The 17,511-nt window shown below is 32.6% G+C and overlaps 3 protein-coding genes and 1 pseudogene across 4 annotated transcripts; 2 read left to right on the forward strand and 2 right to left on the reverse strand.

Annotated features, from left to right (window-relative positions):
* The first annotated feature begins 1,269 nt into the window (after positions 1–1,269).
* LOC142623357 (epoxide hydrolase 2-like) lies at positions 1,270–3,604 on the forward strand. The gene is made up of 4 exons (XM_075796753.1): positions 1,270–1,668; positions 1,759–1,938; positions 2,370–2,611; positions 3,155–3,604. The coding sequence occupies exons 1-4, from the start codon at positions 1,378–1,380 to the stop codon at positions 3,402–3,404; spliced, it is 963 nt and encodes a 320-aa protein (XP_075652868.1). The 5' UTR covers positions 1,270–1,377; the 3' UTR covers positions 3,405–3,604.
* Positions 3,605–4,459: 855 nt separating this feature from the next.
* On the forward strand, positions 4,460–5,744 carry LOC142625273 (pectinesterase 2-like). Its single transcript, XM_075798958.1, has 2 exons — positions 4,460–4,655; positions 5,173–5,744. The coding sequence occupies exons 1-2, from the start codon at positions 4,460–4,462 to the stop codon at positions 5,742–5,744; spliced, it is 768 nt and encodes a 255-aa protein (XP_075655073.1).
* A 4,747-nt stretch (positions 5,745–10,491) lies between these two features.
* On the reverse strand, positions 10,492–10,600 carry LOC142626594 (U6 spliceosomal RNA; annotated as a pseudogene).
* A 525-nt stretch (positions 10,601–11,125) lies between these two features.
* Positions 11,126–16,535, reverse strand: LOC142623900 (folate transporter 1, chloroplastic). Of its 2 annotated transcripts, none has more exons than XM_075797382.1 (11): positions 16,162–16,535; positions 15,999–16,075; positions 15,394–15,470; positions 15,027–15,120; positions 14,283–14,376; positions 13,711–13,784; positions 13,315–13,428; positions 12,350–12,421; positions 12,231–12,251; positions 11,970–12,037; positions 11,126–11,365 (listed from the first exon to the last, which is right to left on the reverse strand). In XM_075797382.1, exons 1-11 carry the CDS (start codon positions 16,313–16,315, stop codon positions 11,233–11,235), a joined length of 978 nt encoding a protein of 325 aa, XP_075653497.1. In that variant the 5' UTR covers positions 16,316–16,535; the 3' UTR covers positions 11,126–11,232. The 2 variants fall into 2 exon arrangements, with proteins under 2 accessions (XP_075653497.1, XP_075653498.1); XM_075797383.1 differs by having other exon boundaries at positions 13,315–13,425; positions 16,162–16,534.
* Positions 16,536–17,511: the final 976 nt, after the last annotated feature.

The raw sequence follows: 17,511 nt of genomic DNA on the forward strand, positions 1-17,511 counted from the left end.
GCATTCTGTAAACCAAAAAACCTTAAAAGGAAAAAAAAATGGAAAGAAATGAAATGAACAAAGGTACTTGTACAGCTAAAAAAAATCGTATTAAGAAATTTTAGACTCAAAACTTGAGAAGAAGCACTGCCACACTGGTACTGGTAGAAGGCACAGAAGTTACGAATACGTGTAGATGAAGATGTGATAAAATTTAAAAGTATGAAGTGTGAAAATTGAGGAGACAGAAGACGTGTGTGGTTAAGAATAAACAAGAAAAAATAATTAAAAATGAGAAGTAAGTAATATATGTTTGGCGAGGAAAAATAATACTGTAATGAAAAATAATAAAAGGTTGAAAATTGTGTTGTTTTGAGCAGTGTGCTTAGTCGAAGGAATCAAGCTACTACCCAGCTTGTGGTAATTTTATTATAATTTTTTTTTTAGTTTTTTCCTTTTTGCTTGAATAACCCTAATATATTGTTAAGTTGCTCAAATTATGGACCAAAATTTAATTTTATTGGTATAAAAAAATTCAAAATTTTTTTAAAGGTAGGTTAAGAATAAACAAGAAAAAATAATTAAAAATGAGAAGTAAGTAATATATGTTTGGCGAGGAAAAATAATACTGTAATGAAAAATAATAAAAGGTTGAAAATTGTGTTGTATTGAGCAGTATGCTTAGTCAAAAGAATCAAGCTACTACCCCGCCTGTAGTAGTTTTATTATAATTTTTTTTTTTAGTTTTTTCCTTTTTGCTTGAATAACCCTAATATATTGTTAAGTTGCTCAAATTATGGACCAAAATTTAATTTTATTGGTATAAAAAAATTCAAAATTTTTTTAAAGGTAAATAAATATAAAATTTTAAATTATTATATATAATCTTTTTAAAAACATTTAGTGTACTATACCTTACATGAAAATGAATTTTATATAAGACTCAAATTTATGTGAAATAATTATGTGGTACACCTTTATCAAAAAAAATTTAGCACACCGGATATACACAATAAATTTCAGCTTTGCTAGAACCATTTTAACTCATATATTAATGTTATTGACATGTGAAAGCTCTACTTATTTTTTTGAGAATATGAATATGAAAGCTCTATTTGATTATTTCCCCTTTGTGGTTTGAAAATCGAGCATGTAAAAGCGCGTTAGTCATGAAACTAGTCATTCCATTTCTTTGCCTAATGTACGTACGTCAAAGTTATCAAATTTGACTTTACAACCAAACTCACCAACCTCCTAAAAATTTCTAAAACAATACAATTCAATTATTCACAATCATGCTGCTTGAGCCGCCATTGATTTGATTGAGCACCGCTCTCTCTCTCTCTCTCTCTCTCTCTCTCTCTCTGTGTGAGGTTTGAGAGAAGCCAGAGAGAGACCATGAGTGAGTTGATCAATGTGAATCACCAAAGGGTCAAAACCAACGGGATATGGATACATGTAGCAGAGCAAGGGACAGGACCACTAGTTCTTCTTCTTCATGGCTTCCCTGAAACTTGGTATTCATGGCGCCACCAAATCAGCTTCTTGGCCAATAATGGTTATCATGTGATTGCACCTGACTTAAGAGGCTATGGTGACTCTGACTCACCTCTCAATCCCGACTCATACTCTGTAATACATCTTGTGGGTGACCTCATAGGCCTACTTGACCATTTTGGTGAACAACAGGTATGATTTATATGCATGCATATAGATTTGTATATCAGTCTAACTATATAGGCATGTATCTCTGTCTTAATAATTTTGTTAACTGAAAAGGTGTTTGTGGTGGGTCATGATTGGGGAGCGATTGCTGGGTGGTATCTGACCTTGTTCAGGCCAGATAGAGTTAAGGCGCTAGTTAATCTATCTGCTCCATACTTTCAAAGATCTCGAACTTCTGGAGTTGATTATTTCAGAGAACTTTTTGGTGATGGTTGCTACGTCTATCAGTTCCAGGTATATGCCTATATTTGTATATGTATGCGAATTACAAATCATCTATCCCACTCTTATATTTCAATTTATGCTTCACTAACAAGAGTATGTCATCTGTCTTTTTATATATACATGTATTCATTTTAAATTTGTGGTTTATTTATAACATGAAAAAAAAAATGTATAAGAGACTATGATTGGTGAAGTATAAAATGTAACATTTAGAGTGAGACATAAGATTTTTATTTCACTGTGTTACATAACACAGAGATGCACATACGTATATAAGGTGACGTGTTTTTATTGGCTTGGACTTGGAATAGCACATTAGCTATACTTCAGAAATACATGTTCATGTGTAATGTGTAATGTATGTACATATGTTGCATACTTGTATTGTATGCGACTATAATTAGTTGGTAAATGTCTAAATGATGTGTTTGGTTGAGTAGGAACCGGGAAGAGCAGAGAGGGCTTTTGCAAGGTATGATTATTTGACGGTGATGAAGAAGTTCTTGCTCTTAACCAAGACAGATTATCTGGTAGCTCCTCCGGAGATGGAGATCATTGATTATCTAGAGACACCATCAGTGTTGCCAAAATGGATTACTGAGGAGGAACTCCAGGTCTATGCTGACAAGTTCCAAGAGTCTGGCTTCACAGGTCCTCTCAATTATTATCGAGCCATGAACCTGTAAGTCCATACACACCTTGGGACTTCCTAATTTTAACATTCAAAAGAGATGCAATCAAGCAAATTACTTTCAATAATTCAATCTATGAGCTTGAGTTAGGATTTAGCATCTAATAAAAATATTGGATTGCAGCATAACTAAAAGGTGTAGCAATATGAAATAACAAATTCTACGCACATTTAGCAAAATGCCAAAAAAAAAAAAAAAAAAATCCAAGTACATTTCTCTGCTAAGTTAATGATTATTTTTCTAGATTGAGGTGGATTTGGAACTTAAACCTATTACTTGGCTGGAGATATGTCCTCATTGACTCCTAATGTTCATTTGGGTATAATTAAGCAGATATTATTGACCAAGTCATCTAAAACTGAATTCTAATGCTCAAAAGTCAAAACTCACAAGCCTCCTAGAAATGAATCATCTTATATTGACTGAAGTTTGGACTGGTCAATCCCACATAAACTTAAATCTCCCAAATTTTTATGAACATTGGAGGCCCATACCATTACTATGTTTAATCAGCTACTTCCAAAATGTGACAGGAATTGGGAACTTCTGGCACCATGGCAAGGATCAAAAATTACTGTCCCAACAAAGTTCATAATTGGTGACAAAGATATTGGTTTTGAATCCATTGGTACAAGGGAATATGTGACGGGAGATGTTTTTAAGAGATTTGTCCCCAACCTCGAAGTTGTAATTATAGATGGGCACCATTTTATCCAACAGGAGAAAGCTCAAGAAGTCTCGGATGAAATACTTTCCTTCCTTCGCAAATTTACCATGGATTAATGGATTTCCTGGTGTTTGAAGCAGAGTTGTGCCTTAATTTCTTCTTCAATAATTATTATACATGTAGGCAATCTTTGATTATTAGATATTCTCCATCGTTCATGTTTAATCTATACTAGAAATTAATAATTCATACTATGTAAACTTCCAAATTTTTTTTCCTAGTTATGAATAATCCTATCTATCCAAAACAATTCTATCTATAGCCTAATTTCCATGCAAAAGAAACAATCCTATCTATGCAAAAAAATAAAAACCCTTTGATAGCTTAATCTCCATTCAAACAAATCCTATCTAAAAAAAAAAAGCCTTGGTAAGCAATTTCCATGCAAGCAAATGCTTTCATCAGTACGTATTGTGCATAATGCATCTCATAGTCATCATTAGGAAAGTTCATTATCATCAACGAATAAAAGGGATGCACGATATTAATTACTACTAGAAATTAATATTTCATGACTATGAAAACTTCCCAGTTTTCAAAAGAAATTCGTACTTGTTATGAATAATAATCCTATCTAAAAAAAAAGGTATGATATGATAGCACAATTTCCATGCAAGCAATCCTATCTATTAAAAATAACATATCTTGATAGTCAATTTCCATGCAGCAATCCTATCTATCCTCCAAAAAAAAAAAAAAAAAAACTGAATTGATTGGAAATTATGTCCATGCAATCAAATGCTTTCATCAGTAATGGTTCGGGAGGTTCATTATCTTCAACGAGTAAAAGGGTCTCCCATAATATTAATTATTACTAGAAAGTAATAATGATGAGAAACAAAGATAATTTTTCACACTAATGAAAACGTCAACAAAGGAGTTTATGGATTTACAGGTGCACAAGGAGGTAGTGTTTTCTTATTGCCCTCGACGTTATAAATAGACTGTAATACTGTTCATAGTTTTGCACACTCAACATTAGAATTTAGAAGTTCAAATTCAGTCTCTCTGATTACTTGTTTTCCCCATGGCACTATATACTAATATGTTAGTATTTGCATTCACAATATTTTCACTGTTTGGTAGCCTTCTCTCTTGCCCTCCTAATGTCATGGTTGCCACTTATGGCACTCCCAATGTCACAGTTGCCACTGATGGCAGTGGTAACTTTGGTACAATCAGTGAAGCCATCTCACAGATACCAGTTAATAGAAATGATCCATATGTGGTTTTAATAAAAGCAGGAACATACAATGAAGCCATTTATATAGGACAAAATAAGTCAAATTTAGTCCTCATTGGAGAAGGTATGGACAAAACAATTATTCAATTCAACAACAGCGCAAAAACTGTTCGCTCTACTTCAGATTCGGCTACAGTGGGTAATGTCTTATTCACTTATTAATTTTCAGCTATTGTTTTTTTAGGTACATCTTTATATTTACATACAACCTTATTAATTTCTACAACAATTCTTCTACGGCTATACCATTGATCACAATTTTAGCTTTAATTTATTGAAATGGTTGATCATGAGTGGTGAACAATTACTTTCATATGGACCTACCACTCACAATCGGCTACATAAGAGTTATGGTACAAACATTTGATTGTTAGAATTTTTCATTCTGTTTAGTAAAAAGGATATTCCCCCTCCCCACTTATTGATTATTTTTACTCATGTTTCCTCGTTCAGATATTAGTGCCAATGATGTGCTGGTCAAAGGCATCAGATTTGTGAATTATGTCGGACCGATGGTGGCCAAGCTGTGGCACTTAGATTAGCCGGTGACAGAATTGCACTTTATCAATGTTCTATACAAGGATACCAAGATACATTGTTGACTGCATATGGCATTCACTTCTTCCGCGAATGTGATATCTATGGCACAGTAGATTTCAAATTTGGATTCGCGCATGTTGTCTTCCAAAACTGTAACATTTATCTGAGAAAACGCTCAAACTCAGGCAACTTACTTGTGATTACAGCCCAAGGTCGTGGAAAGGTCAATGACACAAATGGAATAGTTCTACACAATTGTACTGTTAAGGCTGACAAAGATCTTGAACCCTACCTAAACCAAACCAAAGCATTCTTAGGGAGGCCATGGTATAACTGTTCTCAAACCATTGTAATGGAAAGTTTTCTTGATAAGTTGATAGACCCTAAAGGGTGGCTTGAGAGTGATGATAAGAAAGCATTGTCCACACTAAATTACATAGAATACGCCAACCGAGGCCCAGGAGCTAATACTAAAGGAAGGGTTCAATGGCCTGGGTATCATATTGCCAAAAACTCTGAAGAAGTGAAACCCTATACTGTTGAAAACTTTATCAATGGAACCATCTGGCTACCAAGTTCGGGAATTCCTTTTGTTCCCGGTCTAATAGGATAGTGAATATTGTATATATTAAAATAAAAATCAACAATTGTCCAATAAAATAATTTACAATGTGTTGAATAAGTTATGATAATTGTTCCCTGAATATCTTAAGTTTTTTTTATTGTTTTTGTTTAATATCATTATTTTTCTTTTATTTTATACTAGCTTATAACTCGTGCTATGCATAAGTATTACTCTCTCTCTCTCTCTCTCTCTCAAGTTGGCAAAAATTTGGTTGAATTTAATTGGTTTTCATTCTAATAAATATTTATATAAAACTTAAATGACAATATGAATTAAAAAGGTGATATGTAGCTCTATGTGAATACGTATGAATTAAATTTTTTTTTAAGTAGCACTTAATGTGAATTAAAATTTATAAATTATTGAATGATACAATGATAGTAGTACATTTTATGTACTTTATTGATATCAGATAAGTTCAATAATAAAAATGATAACTAGTGCATTGAAAAAACTAATTAAAATCTTGGGTGCATAATCTAGAAAAATTTAATAGAACTTTAATGAGGTTAATTATGAGAAAATAATCTTTATTATTATTATTATACAAAACCTTTGATTTTTTATGACTTTTTTTCTAATTTTGCTACATAAACTTAATTTTGAAAGCCCATATTTTTCCATGTTAACGTTTTAATTTGATTCTTAGAGTTACAAATAGTGTTGAATGGAATTATGTTAGTTTTAAAAAATATCAAACCTAATACGAAATCAAATCTGATTAAATTGGATTGATTATGAAGAAGGACCTACATGGCTACATCTAATAACCTACATCTGATAACCGACTGATTCTATAAACAATAGTGACCTTAAAAGCCAAGCTAAACCAAAATATCATCATAATTAAGAAGAAATTACAGTAAAAGTAGGGCTTGTTATTTCCTTCATCAGCTCCATGGCCCGTTAGAGTTGTAGTTTTCAGTTTTTGAGGGTTTTAGAGAGAGAAAGAAAGAGATGGGAATGAATTATACAGTGTGTTATAGTTTTCAGTTGAATACACCAAAAAGATGAAAATGACTACAAAAATGTAAAGGGTACAGAAAAGAAGTAAATTCATCTTGTTATGTAAAAGATCAATTCTAGAGAATCCCAGTAACATATATTGTCATTGATTCATTGAAATATTGTCATCGCTCAAAATTTATTGAGGCTGCTATGTTAGATCTAAACCTCTCAGCACCCCTAAACATAGACACTATATTATCCACAAAACGAATTGACCTCAATGTTGAACATGACTTTGTTGTTTACTTAAGCATTTGGGTACGTAAGACTAAAGCCTCTCATAGATTAATCGATCCTCATTAGACTTGTCAAACATAAACAACTCTTTTATATATATAAAGCAAAAACTTCATATTGAAAAGTGTAAGGTAGACCATTTTGTAAGTGCTAGTATTATAAGTCTTGTCTTTCCACTCCCTCCTTCTCCGTTCCCTATGTCTTCTGTCTATATTATCTCAAAAAAAAAAAAAAAAAAGCGTAAGGTTATGCCATGTTACGCTTTTCATGATATTCTCTCTATTTAGGTTTTTAGTTCAATAACATTTGTATTTACATCAAAGTATTAGTTTATTAAATTAGTCAATAGAGTATATGTATAGATTAATTATCAATAGTTGTGCATTAATTATTTATATTAAATAAATTATATGATTTTTTTTATAAACTCTATATAAGAAATAATTTTTAGTTTGAATAATAATAATAGATTTAGAATATGACATTCTTCCTCATGTTTATTTTCTTTGACAACAATTGATACAAAAGACATAAAAATTAAATATTTGTAAATTCACTAAAACTAATCTTAACCTTCTAAATTTTCTAACCCCTTTCAGTGATATGTAATATATATATATGTGTATGTGTGTGTGTGTGTGTGTGTGTGTGTGTGTGTGGATCTAACATTGTAGTATTTATTCTATGTAATTAAAAAGATTACTAATAGATTAAGAGATTAAATTTTATAAGGATGGGGTGTAAAACATGAGTTTTACATCATCCAATAAGTGATTGCCACATCAATATTTTACTTAAAATTCAATATATCTTACCACACCTAATGACATCTCGATAGATTCTCAATTTGGTTGGATTTATATATGGGTATTAGAATTGATTGAGTGTGATTGTGTTTATTCTTAAATATGTGATAAGATGATGTGACATGTTGGGATTGGAGAGGTAAAACATAAGTTTTACACCACGTCCTTATAGAATTTAATTTCATAGATTAATTATGTTTATTTTGTTATAATAATTATTTTAAGCATAATGAAATTTTAATATCATTTTTCTAAAATTTATATGAGAAATAATTTATTTGAAATATGGTTTCCTTACTCCAATTTAGTTGTTTTTACAACAATTGAAACAATGTCCAACAAAAAGGAAAAATAAAATAAATTTAGGAACACACAATCTAGAATGCAAATAATAATAATAATAATTGAAGGATATTTACATTTTTTTTTTTTGTAGACGTGAAACATGCCTATCAATATTAGTCATTATATCATGTAATTTTGAATTTTTAAAAACACACACACACATACACACATATAGTATGATCAAATTACTAGGAAAATTATTGAAATGTTTTTTATATTTTATATATCAATAGTTGGGGGTGGGCATTTAAACCTTGAGTGTTTATGTAGGAAATATTATGAGGTGATAACCAGTTAAACTACAATATTTTTGGCAAAAATTATTAAAATATTAAAAAAAACTAATAATATATTGTACCGCACAACATACGATATCTCAGCTAGTATAATTAAGTTGCAAACCCTTATACTTATGGTTTGACATAGGCGTGCACATAAGCGAAGAGCAGCTCTTGTAGAACATCCATGTAATTGCAAGGATATTCTATTATTATCTAGATTGTTAAACTTTTGTACTAACATGCTTGACATTTTCTTGTCATACCTTTATTTGAATTCATGAATCATGCAGGTATACAATTGAAGGAAGAGAATGAGCGATTAAGACAAGAAGTATGAAGTCTCTCTTTTTCTTCTTCTTCTCCTTCTCTGATTGCTAATTGAAAGTTTGGCTAAGGTGGTAGATATATCTAATGATCGAAGACACATTGACACTGGGTCAGAGAATCTAATTGCTGAGGAAGGCCAGTCATCAGAGTCTGTCACTAATGTCTGCAACTCCATTGGTGCCCCTCATGACTATGACAGCTCAGATACATCCCTCAAGTTGGGGTGAGTTCAGCATGCTTATAAGCACATAGAGTCATAGACAGCTGATCAATCTTTGCACTCACAACCCAAATTAAATCGAGTTCAAGCCTGACTACCCTTCCTAAATGGAAAAATTTGATTAGTTTCCATTTTCTTTAATCCTGTTTGGGCCAAAAATTTCACCATGCATTCTTATTTGGGTTTAGATACATGTAAATGAAAGAGTCAGAATTGGGTTGTAAACGCTACTCAGTGAATATCTTTTGAGTGAAAAAACCTCGTTTAGTAGGTATTTCTGCATGCATAAGCTTCAGGATTGCAAATTTTCTTATTTTTATTTTATATCCTGCCTTGAGCTTTGTCATATAATGAGCAAATGGGCACAAGCCTTAGGCAAGGTTTACTTAGAAGAGACAGCGGTTAATTTTCTTAGAGATGTCCTCTCTTGGAGATGGTCAAGAAAATAATTGTACTGATATTTATAATATAGCTTGATGAAGCTTGCTAAATTTTGTAAATTATTTTTTTAGTTTTAAACAAACTTTCTCATACTTTTTTTTTTTGGCCCTAAAATCCAAAATGCCAAAAGATGTAACTAAAAATTTATTAAAACTTAACAATGATTTATTGGACCAATTAGGAAAACAATTTTTTATTGATAATCTATTAGGGTTATTTTCTTTGCAAAAATTGCAATTTCGTCTTAAGAATAGGAAGAAAATCAACGAACACTTTCCCTTTACGAGTTAAAATGCTACTTATAGAAATGATACAATCTTAACATTCATCATTACTGAACAATTTTTCAACTCATACACAATTTTTTTTTTTTTTTGAGAAACACTCATACACAAATTTTAACTAACCTGAGACCAGACTCATTGCCTAGCTAAATCTTTAGTCCTCACAATTTATTAAACGTGATTAATACTGGTAGCACTATACATATAGAACTGCATGTTAGTGTATAATTGTGATGGATGTTCACACCATATTTTATACATCCTCATACGTGCAATAACTTCTCACTTGGTGGATGGTATTGCTTCACATATGTGAGATTTGTTTATGTAGAGAATTATTAATTACATGGTATTTGTGTTAGGGTATAAGTGTATAACTCTTGGAATTGATATACCTATTCACAACAAATGTCTCTTTTCCAGGGAATATGTGCTTGCCTATAAATAGCCTTAGGCATTCATTTAGACAATATACTTGAAAAACAAAATATATTCTCTCTACAAACTCAAATCCTTATGTATGTGATTCTCACCCTAACAGGGCAGAATGTGAGCTTCAGCATTGAAGAATATCAATTACCTAGGTTCAAAATCACCCTAGTATCAGTGAGTTCTGATTTCTGAAATTAAAACAGCTAAGGAAATACAAATTAAAAGTAACAACAGACAGGAAATTTGTCTTCCAAGTTCCAAGTGATTAACTCTAACCGTACAAGGATGGGCAGAATGTGAGCTTACCCTTTGAATTTGACTTACAAAATGAGAGGCAGAGAAGGCAAAATAGGAAGAAATTTTTTTTTGGACCATCTCTCGTTTTATGCATGTCATCCTTGCCCAAGGGCAATGTTAATCTTCTCTATATCATTCCAATTTTATTGGATGTCCTTGAAAGGATACTCTTACCTCCCTTGTTTTCTCTTATAAAGAGAGTTTTTTGGTTGAAATATTATTTTTTGTTCTTGAAATTTGTTTTGGGTCCAATCAAACATTAGTCTTAAACAAAGTCTTCCGTCCCTTGTTTTTTCTTATAAAGAAAGGCAAAAAAGTAATAAGTTCTTCACCTCTTCTTGTTCTTCTAGAGTATCACAAATAAATTCGCAACTTTTTTCATAACACTAACATGTGGCTAGCTACTCGTCACTTTCATATAGAATCAACTTTTTCTATCATTCACAATTTGTCATGTAAAGAGTTGTGACAAAAGTCATTTATTCGTGGTATTAGATTTTTTAAAAAGTCAAATTTAAATGGTTCTAAACCAAACTTGCAGATAGTACAGTCATGTGTAAGCATATATCACTATTCTACCGAATAACAGCGAGTCCGTCAGTAGTGTCCATATAATGCATCCATTAAGCAATCAAGATGTCTCTAGCAAATTCAACATTCAATGCGAGGGAAAAAAAAATTACTGAGACTACTGTATATACCGAAACTTTTTATTAACTCATTTTCACCCTCACAGATCAAAGTAGGAAGTAAGCCTGTAACAAAGAATCTAAAAGAAACCTAGAACAAAAAGAAATTTCAGTCCTTCCTTCTAGCCATTTTTAGCAACTTTAGGACATTTTCATACACAATAAATGTTATTGAAGCTGCAGGAACATTCTTCAGGAGGTTTGGTGTAATGCCCTTGTAAAAACCTCGAACACCCTCGAACCTGCAAGCCCCAACAGAATAGATTAGCCTTATAGATGAGGAAATGTCTCAGGTTTATAATGAAAGTAAGAACGTCTAAAAACATTGTCTAAGTTTGTTCCTCACTGGGGTGAGCCAAAACCTCTCACGTTGACAACTTGAGATCAATAGCTCTTTATTCTCTTACAGCATTTGTGAGAAAATGCACAGATTTAGTATTTTGCTTATAGAAAAATCAGCTCATCTGATCTTTCAGTCGTTGGAGCAACAAATGCTCAGTGGAGGGTTTCTCTTTGGCATTGTCGAGTTTTCTTGTAAAGAATATGGACTACTAAAATTCATGTTAACAGTCCCAAATGGGGAAGGAGGGGGGGGGGGGGGGCATGGTGGTTTTAAGGAAGGAAAAATATCACCCATCTATATGGTGACTATGGGATTCCAACATGGATCCACTATAGACCAAAGAAGAAAGCAGTAATTTATTCACCAAGATTATATAACCTCAATCGCCAAGCTGTTAAGCATGACCAATCAATTACAATTTACAAAAAGAGCAATGTGTTTGTACTCCAGTTAGAGCTTTCCTTCTTTGGCTATGAAAATTAAATCTGGGCTGAATTACTTACCGTGCAGTTTCCTTCACCACATGCCAGCTATCCATGTATCTTGGAATTCCATCACTACTAGGTCGTTGCTGCAGAGGGAAACAGATATGACCAAATTCCAGCCATTAATAAGAAAGACAAATGAAACTAAAGGCTATGCAGTATTTCAAGGGGCAACTTTAATAGTTATGATGAATGGATCAGTCATCTTCCTTCAATATGTTTGATAATTACACAACATATACAGAGACAAAAAGAAATTAAAGGGTCACATTGTCACACCTGCAATCGAGCTCGTACAACCTGGAAAATCAAGTCACCCAACCATATAAGAAGCAATGATCAACTAACAAATGAAATCACCAATTCATGGTCTAACACCATCCAAGTCAAATGCCTACCTGGAATGGGTATGTCAGAAGAACGGCAGCAATTTTTGAGGATGCCCCAAGAACAGCATAATCCACTGAATTCTGGGAAAAAAAATATGTAGACTGTAAGAATTAATATACCATCAAACATTCATATCAGAGATACAAACAAACACCAGTTAATAATATCACAAAGCAAGCAATTATACTTCTGGAACTATGCATAACTTACAAAGTTTTAAAAGCAGTGCAAAAGCCTACACTTAACTCCAATGTGTCTTTCTTAACTTAAAATACTCCTTGTATACAATACTCAGAATGCCCCATGTTCCAAATGCTTTAGATAAATTATAGTGGACATTAAAACTTATTGTGCCTTATTTCTTTAAGTGGTGTAATATTACAAATAATTAATGATGAAGTAATGATATAGATTCCTGCGCAAGAGAACATACTTGTAATACTCCTATACACTTAAGATGGCACTAGCCATAGCACCAAAATCCTACCTTTTAATACTCCTATACACTTATTTTTCTTTAAAAAAAAAAAGATGGAATCTCAGTCATGGACAGGAGATCCATTCAGACAGATTTGTGACATGGGCAAGAAGATATGTCCAAGTTATCATGCATCTCACCCTGGTAGATTTTGTTAGATTATATCCACCCACATCAAGGCCAAATGACCATTGGGATGGCAAATACCAGCAGAAACAAACTAAAATCCACTAAACAATCCTGCATGTACACACCCTATCCGGTCCACTAATAGACCCACAGATTCAACATACAGATTTCTGTTAGTGACATCTCTCCATTAAATTAGGACTTGAATTTTCAAGAACATGACAGGACAGGAAATTTCCAGATTTGCCAAAAGGGAGTAAGGGACCCAATTGTCACTGCAGAAGAGTACATTGATACTTCTAGAATATGCACATTATACAGTTATGCAGACCCAAATTCCAAAGAGCATTGATTGTAGAGACTTACCAACAGTTTATCATCACTTTCAGAATCCTTATTTCTGTCTTTAGACTTGAAGTCAATAATACCCTTACGAAGTTCCTCATATGCAGTAAACTGAATAGCACCATGAGAAACCTGCTGAAGCAGCACAAACACCTCTAAGTGGGGAAAATCTAAAGCAATAAAAAGCATAAAAATTTATCGTAGCATTACTAATGCCGACAACGTGTAGTTCTTTAATATTCACATGCATCCATATTTATATACATAAGCATCATTCTAGAATAATTTTTTTATTCTCTCTGCCCTGCAGTATTAAAATTGTTAATTTCATTTCTGCTTGAGCACAATGACAACATTGAAAGAGAATAATACAAGCTAAAAAAAGCATAAGGCAATAGATAAGAGACAACAAAATACCAGAAAAAGACCAGGAATGATCCCTCTATAAAGTGCACTCCAGCCTTCCTCTCTCATTATGGTTCTTAAGGCATCTGAAAGTAGATAAAAGATATAAGCATATCAGTTGGTTTCCAAGAGAAGACCAAAATAAATAAAAAAAACTAATAAAATCAACAAAAAGAGTGCAAACTAGTTCAGCATACAATTAATATCCTTAATTGGCACTTCATTTAAAAAAGTTCTTGTCATCTAAACAAAGCGATCATGATGGAAACTTTGATACTATAAATTATACTAATAACAACTCGAATAAAATCAATCCGATAAAAAGAGGCTATCTTCCAAATTCTAAAAATCAACATCACTATGATTGATCTTTAGCTGAGTTGATTAAAGTGTATGGTGGGATTGGAATAAGTCTAAGCTTTGATATTTCTTCACAAAAAGAAAAGAAATTATATGGCACAAGAGAAAATAATTAAGTTTAATGTGATGCTACAACTTAGAGCCAAAGTTGATATGACTCACAAGGAAAAGTGATATCTGAGAGTGCAGATTATTAGCAATTTAATGTAAGATGCAGAGCAGACCATAAAGCCCAGAATATGGTTGAGTTTGATGAAGAGGTGTCTGCAGCTGCAATCTTGTTTTTACAAGCCAAATAGGATTCGTGCACAAACAAACCTGGCAAAGCCACATATTTGGAATCATCAGTAAGAAAATCAAACATAACACCTGCATCTACCTCATAAAAATGCCATAGGTAAGGAATAAGGTATTCTCTTCTCATTAAACACTTAGAAACTAAATCAACCAGGATATGGGGTGATAATGTGACAACAATTACTGAAACAAATAACAATTCAAAAGCGCCAGCGCCAACACTTCAATTTGGAGTATGGAAGGAAAGGGAGGGGGATTCAAACCAATGACCTCTGCTTCATGAGGCGTGATTTCCAGCTGATTATGCTAACCCTCATGGTTGTTACTGTGTACCCAATAAACTGTACTTACTTCTTTCATTTCTACACAGTTTACAGACGACAAATTTCATTTCTAATCTCCAATTATTAATTACATGATTTCAATATTGATATATTCCTCTATCCCGCCACACCCCAGGCTAAACAAGTGCAAAGATTTGGAAATACAAGCATTAATTGGACATGTGGGCCAAAATGGGTATCATGTGCCAGATACAAGTAAAGCAGGTAATGACAACAGGTATGTACAACACTTTTTGATGAACAGCTGTCAAAATGTGTCTAACAAAAAAGAAATTGATATCCTATGTTAGCCTTCCCAATCACATATTAGAAGTTTGCATAACTCACCAAAGCTCCAGCTTCTGCAGCAGAAGCAAGATGAAGACCAGGACTAAGCTTCCCTTCCTTGTTTTTAGAATGCCTTTGTTTTGCTCTATCATAGCTACAAATTTAATAATAAAAAAAATTGTTAATAAATTTAAAAATAAAAATTATTCAAAAAATTAAATCATAAAGTACAATTGGAAGCATCGGTACTTACAATTTTAGGGTGTGAATACAAGTTTATTAAATGTATATAAGGTGTGACAACAAGTTTTACATTTGACTGTCTACCTAATAAAACTCTACATTTTTTCAAACAGGCATTGGCTACGTAAAGAACGAGAAAAATCTAAACACTCAAATCTCAGACAACCAAAACATTGGTACTTACAAGAAGAAATATAAACCCCATGAAACAGTTGACCCAATAACTGCGGGAGTGAAGCCTGCATAAAGCCCTCTGAGACCCTGAACACAAAGCAATAACATTCCTATCAAAAAAAATAGTATACCATAGAAAGAAGCGTTTTGAGTCAAAGAAAGTACTCAAATCAAATGATAAATGACAATAACAGGATCATAATTTAAAGGGAATAGTATAAGTCATAGTTTTAATGGTGCCAAGTACCAAACCTTAGTTCTAACAGGTGAAGTGAACTAAGCAAACCCAGTAATATGTAGCTATAAATCTGTAATAATGTTTTCTAGTTTATGATTAGAAATCTGTAACATTTTTCCCACATCAACAACAAGGTACTAGCAATAAAAAGTAAGATGCATTTCCAAGATAGCTTAGGTTCTGTATGATTCTTATAAAGAACAAATGGAAAGAACAATTGTATATGTACCTAAGTATGGTCAAGCATTTTCCAAATTTAAAGGACATATAATTAACAAAATAATGATATATAAGTCACAAGTTCGAGCAATGACTATAATCCATATTAAAATAAAGTATTAAGTGCCTAAAAAAGTAACTATAAAACCAGACATAACCTCCAAGCGAGCAATAGTGAAAATAGCGTGAGCTGTGTTCTTGTAACTTGGAAGAGTCGAAACTCGTCCATCGTTAACTGCAGAAAACAAAACAAAACAAAGCCAAATTCGATTCAAACAACTTCATAACCTCAAATCAAAAAAATTAAGTAGAGGATAGTACCTTGAAACCTAGTACGGACGACGTCGAGGGGGTGCATGGCGGCGACGGTGGCGAATCCGGCAGCGGCTCCGGCGGTGGCGTTCTCGCATTGCCACTGCTCCGACTTCGATTTAGACTGCGGCTGCGGCTGCGGCTGCGGCTGCGATTGTGACATCTGTTTTTTGTTCGGACTAACAATAAGGGAAATTTGGTGATGTTTTGGGCATTTTGATGAAACAGTAGTTACAATACTAGCGTCTCTTGTGCCTTTTCACTTTTCGGTGACTTGCTGGGCCTCGGCGGTCGTTTGCCACCGTTTAGGGTCCCAAAAACTTCGGAACTAACGATTTACATTGAGGTTAAAGGGTTCGCGATCGAGTTGCTTTATGTTTCAAACTTTAAGACTTTTTTTTTTTTTTTTTTAGCCTAATCTAAACTAAATGTATACGTATGTTTTTTTTTTATATAAAATATAATTTTTACTTTATCTTAATCTAACTTAATAGGTGTGAAAGGTCATTTCGGGAGACTTGAAGTTCGGCCTTTGTCCCTCACATCTCACAAGTATAAAACTTGTGGAGTGACCACCACACCAAAAGTGAGCTATGGTAACTTATAAGACTTAAAATGGCTTACTACTTTTTTTTTTTTCCTTACACAACCAATTTTTTTTTTCTAAAAAAAAAACTCTATTTCATTAAAATATTAAAATATTTTAATTGTTTCTTTTTTTTCACACATTCATTATCCATATTTTATTATCATTGGAGTATATAAAGAAAAAAAAAATAAAATAAATAATCTCACCACAATTTCTTTCACAACTTTATAAATTTACTTATCTTTAGCAAGTGATTTTGATTTTTTGGCTTAAATGTTTAAAATTGAGTCATTTTTCTATTTTTTCTTATTTCATGCAAATGCTCTCAATTGTAAAAGCATGCTCATGTTGATCAAAGTGACTAATTTTTGTAAGCTCTTATGGATAAAAAAATCACCTAACCACATTAAAGAAAATTCACCAACTAAATTGCATCACTAAGCATATGATGGTTATGTTATGTTATTTATTGTTTATAATAGCTAGTAGAAGTGATAAGGAAGAATTGGCAAATTGGCAAATAAAAATACCTTAAGGTGTGATAAGGAAGAATTGAAATCGTAAGGAGTGTTTTTGCCATTTGGCCTTTCTTTAAAATATTCAAAATGAAAAATTAAATCCCCTATTCTTTTATTTTTTTTTATTCATTTATATATTGGAGAAAGGAAAATAGGGTTTTGAATCACATTAAACATCACATATATCAAATCTGATACCTAGAATTATGATTTTCTAGCTAAAAGCAATGTAGCTCAATTTTTTGGTGTTTT

Source organism: Castanea sativa, chromosome 2 (genome assembly GCF_040712315.1).
Source record: "Castanea sativa cultivar Marrone di Chiusa Pesio chromosome 2, ASM4071231v1".
NCBI lineage: Eukaryota > Viridiplantae > Streptophyta > Magnoliopsida > Fagales > Fagaceae > Castanea > Castanea sativa.

Excerpts from the sequence above, each read along its gene's own strand:
- LOC142623357 (XM_075796753.1), top strand. The coding sequence starts at position 1,378 with ATGAGTGAGTTGATCAATGTGAATCACCAAAGGGTCAAAACCAACGGG. Across the intron at positions 1,669-1,758 it reads ACCATTTTGGTGAACAACAG|GTGTTTGTGGTGGGTCATGA; the intron begins GTATGATTTATA and ends TTAACTGAAAAG. Across the intron at positions 2,612-3,154 it reads TATTATCGAGCCATGAACCT|GAATTGGGAACTTCTGGCAC; the intron begins GTAAGTCCATAC and ends AAAATGTGACAG.
- LOC142625273 (XM_075798958.1), top strand. The coding sequence starts at position 4,460 with ATGGTTGCCACTTATGGCACTCCCAATGTCACAGTTGCCACTGATGGC. Across the intron at positions 4,656-5,172 it reads TTTAGTCCTCATTGGAGAAG|GATACCAAGATACATTGTTG; the intron begins GTATGGACAAAA and ends GTTCTATACAAG.
- LOC142623900 (XM_075797382.1), bottom strand. The coding sequence starts at position 16,315 with ATGTCACAATCGCAGCCGCAGCCGCAGCCGCAGCCGCAGTCTAAATCG. Across the intron at positions 15,121-15,393 it reads TGGGGTTTATATTTCTTCTT|CTATGATAGAGCAAAACAAA; the intron begins GTAAGTACCAAT and ends TTAAATTTGTAG. Across the intron at positions 13,429-13,710 it reads TCATTCCTGGTCTTTTTCTG|CAGGTTTCTCATGGTGCTAT; the intron begins GTATTTTGTTGT and ends GTGCTGCTTCAG.